The following is a 5,150-nucleotide window of genomic DNA, read 5'->3' as shown; positions in this document are numbered from 1 at the left end:
ACCCATTCCTTCAAAAGGCTTCTTACTTGCTTTAAATGGTTTTACAATCTCATAATTGATTTTAAGCTGAATTGTTTTATATTTTTTGTTAAAACAGACTATAATTGAATGTCTACAGTAAGAGACATGTAGAGAAAGCCATTCATTAAGAAGAAAAGTACATTTATCGTCACTAATTCCTTCAAAAGGCTAATTGCTCACTTTAAATGGTTTTACAATCTCATAATTGATTTTAAGTTGATTTTTTTTACAGTTTTCTTTAAAACAGACTATAATTGAATGTCTGCCTCGAAAAACGTAAAGAAACAAGCATTTATCAACAAGAAAAGTCCATTTAGAGTCACCCATTCCTTCAAAAGGCTTATTACTCGCTTTAAATAGTTTTATAATCTCATAATTGATTTTAAGTTGAACTAATTATTAAATAAAAAATTATTTTGAAAACCATTAAAAATATATATAATAAATAAAATTGTATTGAAAGAAATACAATTATATCATTCTATCAATTTGTATATATATCTTTGTTACTTAAAGTTTGTAACATATATACTAGAATGAATTGATTACTCTGAATAAAAAATAATATATTGATAAAATTCTAAGTAACAATGCAACACTACAACTTATATTTGAGAATTATATAATAATTTATTTATTCTTAAAGGTTAAAATTTTAAAAAATAAAATCTACATAACAGAAAAAAAAAACATGACAAGTAAAAGATATAATCCGTATATGACATAATAAAAACAAAAGAATATGATTGATGGTTCGTAGAAATTTGTGAAAGAAAATCAATAGAGATTTAGAACACATGAGTAAATAAAATAGAAATAAATAAATATCATGTTCTTAAATCGATTTTTAATAAAAGTGTAAGAATTAAATTTATAATTGAGATATTAGAGTTATTAATTTCAATTTTTGACTGATTATTTTTCTCTATCTTTACTTAAAAAAACGTGGAAAAAGAAAGAGAAGAAGATGAAGCAAAAAAAAAAAAAAGTAAAAATTGGAAAAGACAAAAAACTACATCGTTTAGGCAAATAGGAAAAGGAAATTTTGAAAATTAAACATATAAAAAGTGAAAAGGGTCAGGGCCAGGCCCAGTAGCAAACCCAAACCCAACCAAAAAGGATACTGCCTGACAATGCATTTTTCACATTGTAAAACAGAATATATTGTAGTTACAATTTACAACAATGGATGTCATGGTGAGACGTAGAACACTGATCACAACGTCTGAAGAAATTTATAATGTACTTCCCCTGGCATAAATGTAAAATTTTGCAGAACAAATATAGAGAGCCAGACCCATGGCACTAAATGCGGCAAGCAGCCAATAAAAATAATCAAGGTGTGCCCTATTCAGATTATTTGCAAACCAGCTATCTCGGCCATCTCCACCAGTCACATTCTCAATCACAGAGATGAGAAAGCTACTCAAGAAGCTTCCAACACCAAAGATGCTAAGGTAGAGCGCAAGACCGACACTCCTTAATTCATTTGGCACCTGATCATAAAAAAATTCTTGAAGACCAACCATAGCGAACACATCCGCCAATCCATACAGAACGTATTGAGGGATCAACCACCACACACTCATTGGAACCGTGACATTTGGCTTGTCTACCAACCCATAGTCTCGAGCAGTTTTAAGCCTCTGGATCTCTACTAAAGCAGCAACTACCATAGCTGTAGCAGATAGAAGCATTCCCGTTCCAATTCTTTGAAGCATTGTAATTCCAGATGGATTCCCAGTCATCGCTCTTGCTAAAGGAACAAATATGCGGTCATATATAGGAATGAAAAGAACTATGGAAAGGCTGATGAATGACTGAAGGGTAGCAGCAGGCATTTCAAGCCCTGCCGTAATCGATCTGTCCATAGTAGCTCCTTGCTTGGTAAAGAAAGTCGATGATTGTGCAAAGACGACTGCATAAAACAAGCTTGTAGCCCATACTGGTGCAAGCCTTATAACAGCCTTTGCTTCTTCAACCTCTCTGATGCTACACACCTTTCCCTGCTCCTTTGAACCGTCTGGGGCAAGCAACGCTTTATTGAGGAATCTACCACATTTGAAAATCCAAATTGCCACATTAGTGATGTTGGGTACAGAAAATGTAACTATGAACATCACTTTTATAAACCAAAATGAGAAAAAACTCTAATGTTTGAGCAAAATTGAAGTTCTAAGCATTGCAATAGTTGAAAGAAGAAAAGAAATGAGCAAGAGCTCCGTATTAACTAGACATCATAGTATATTGCCTCAACCAAAGCAATTACAGAATGACAAAAGAAACTACGTGTCCTGGACATGAATGAGCATGAGTTCATACGTGTTTCCTTATAGGAAAAATTGCGGTGGCACTCAATTTTACAAGATCCTAACATCCACATGTCAAAGTGCCAGATTATAGCCTTGATAGATAATAATAGTATGACTCCTTCTAGATGCCATGAAAACAAAAAAGAGATCAGCATGAACAATTTTCTGCAATTTTCAGTTTGTTTCCTTGAAGGAAGCTGGGTATAAAGCTTCAGATATTAATCTTCACTAAAGCTATATTATCCCTTTTTTAAGGTCCTAATTTTCCTTTATGCAAAAATGTCTCACTTACTTGAATTGCTTGGAACTTTCTGTTGGAAGAGTTCCTTGAGCTTCTTCCTCTGCAGCAATTGCTGAAGATGCTGTTTTCCAATTCCTAACTGCCAAAATGAACACTCGACCAATTCTCATAAATGGGCTTTCTTCATCCCCTTTGACACTAAATCGGTAAGTTGTTGTTCCAAGCAGAAAAACAACCAGTCCAACAGACATCATGAGAAAGGGTATCCCAAAACCAAGAACCCAACTAAGATTGTCTTGGATGTAGTTTAAAACCCAAAGAGTTATCAAAGTGCCAGCACACATACCAAAGTACCACCAATTAAAGAATGAACTCTTGGCTTTGCACTCCTCTGGGTCTTGTGTATCAAATTGATCCGCACCAAAAGCTTGAACACATGGTTTGTGCCCACCTTGCGCAAATGCTACTAAGTACAGTGAGAAGAAGAATAGTATCAATTGAAACTGAAGAGAAGAACTTAATGTGACGTTATCTGCATTTTGGCCACCAGAAGTACTGACAGAAGGAAGAGTGGCTGACAGAGTCAACAAGCCTAGCCCCTATAAATCATTCCAAATAAAGTCATTAAAGAAAACGCCTAGCAAGTACTGTACACAACATCTAGAACAATTAAAATAATCCCGAGCACCCCTTCAAATTATGGCCTTCAATCCAAAGCTGGAGTTTCCCTATAGCTACCAATTGTCCTAATCTAGCAGCTCTCTACAACCACTTTCCATTTCTTATAACCTCAACAACTTCATAAATGAGAACCAAGGCCTACTTAATGTGTGGAATTTTCATTATTCAAACATGAGAACAAAAGCTCAAAGTCCTGCCATTATGCAAAAGGAAAGTATACCCTCGATTCCATATGTCAATAGCAAATGAATTCCCAGAGGGAAGAAAGATTTGCAATTTAATATGCTAAATTATATCTACCCAAAATCCAGGCATTAAGGACAAGAGAGGCAAAATTATATCAAAGCTGCGGGTCGAAACATCTGCTTTACCAAAATGTAAAGAAGAGAAGCAAGAATGATGGTGCGGAATCGGCCCAGAAAAGAATCAGCAATGATTGCACCCAAAAGTGGGAGGAGCGAGGCAGCCCCAGACCAGGCGTTGACTTGTGCAGCAGCGGTGGCAGTGGACTCGCCCAGGGGCCCCGTCAAGTAAGTGATGAGGTTCGAAGCAATCCCATAATAAGCAAATCTCTCAGCGATTTCTACAGCTATGATGAAAGAAGCGGATCTCCAACCGCCGGAGTTTGATCTGCGGAGGGGGCGGCCCTTGTAGTCAAGAGAGCCGTCTACTGCGTCATCCAAAAGAGGGGTTTGAGCAGCGGAGAGAGTGGAGACCGCCATATCTTTGCTTTGGTAAGTAACTGGGAGTACTCACGCACACCAACCCAAATGATTAGGTTTGAAAGGCATAATGCTTGCTCCTTTATTAACGGACATGGTATCCTATTGAATCATGGGAGTTGAACTTCACTTAACAGCTTAGTATGTTGCTTAGGCGTTACTAGACATGCCATAACAGTTATGTGTTAATAAATCATATATAGAAAGTATTATCTTCTATGCAATAACCTTACCATGTCACATTAACCTTATATCATCATTTATTATTATATTTTAATATATTATATTAATATTAAATAAAATAAAATAATAAATAATATTTTTAATTATCAACAATTAATCACTAATAAATAATCAAAATTTATATAATTTAAAATAAAAATATTAATTTTTTTTTTTGTAAAGTAAAACCAGAGAGAGAATCAGCCAATAGAAATAATGAAGATGTGCCCCATTTAGATTTTTGGAAAGCAGCTATCTCCATCACTCCCACCTAGAGATGTCAATTGCTCGACCCAATAATGGAGTTCAGATAGTAAAATTATTATTTATCATAAATTTAAGTAAAAGTCAAATATTAATATTAAAATATCTACTATCTCAATTTAATTATAAATAATAAATTTCAACATTAATTTTTAGTTTTCAATATATATTTTTTGTTTATAAATTTCTTATAATTATGTAATACTAATTAAAATTCATTACTTGTTCTAAATATGATTTTAAACTTTTAACTATTTTTTGGAATTAGTTTTAATTTATTAATTTAATTTTATTAATAATATACATAAAAATTAATTTTAAATTATTTTAATCGAATATTTAATGGATACGAATATTTGACAAGTAATGTTTAACATATTCGTGTATAGATTCAAGTAACAATTAAAAAATTGAATTGAATTGAATATTCATAAGATTTGAGTATCTTATTAGACCCATATTCTTGAGCGGCTTTAAGCCTCCGCATCTCTACTAAAGCAGCAATTGCCATTGATGTACCAGACAAAGGCATTCCAGTTCCAATTCTCTGAAGCATTGTAATTCCAGAAGGATTTTTTTCCCAATCCTGGCTCCTGCTAAAGGAACAAACAAGTGATCATATATTGGATTAAAGAGAAGAATGGCAAGGCTGAAGAATCACTGAAGGGAAGCTGCAGCCACTTTAAA

General features: G+C 33.7%; 1 protein-coding gene across 1 annotated transcript; it reads right to left on the bottom strand.

Moving 5' to 3' along the window:
- Positions 1-1,041: 1,041 nt before the first annotated feature.
- Positions 1,042-4,060, bottom strand: LOC110419034 (protein NRT1/ PTR FAMILY 5.10-like). The gene is made up of 3 exons (XM_021431900.1): positions 3,627-4,060; positions 2,626-3,173; positions 1,042-2,073 (listed from the first exon to the last, which is right to left on the bottom strand). The coding sequence occupies exons 1-3, from the start codon at positions 3,975-3,977 to the stop codon at positions 1,257-1,259; spliced, it is 1,716 nt and encodes a 571-aa protein (XP_021287575.1). The 5' UTR covers positions 3,978-4,060; the 3' UTR covers positions 1,042-1,256.
- Positions 4,061-5,150: the final 1,090 nt, after the last annotated feature.

This window comes from Theobroma umbraticum, unplaced genomic scaffold (assembly GCF_002168275.2).
Source record: "Theobroma umbraticum cultivar Fairchild unplaced genomic scaffold, ASM216827v3 scaffold_67.0, whole genome shotgun sequence".
Taxonomy (NCBI): Eukaryota; Viridiplantae; Streptophyta; class Magnoliopsida; order Malvales; family Malvaceae; genus Theobroma; species Theobroma umbraticum.
The sequence above is the reverse complement of the archived record's forward strand: the minus strand, read 5'-3'. Positions and strand labels throughout refer to the sequence as shown.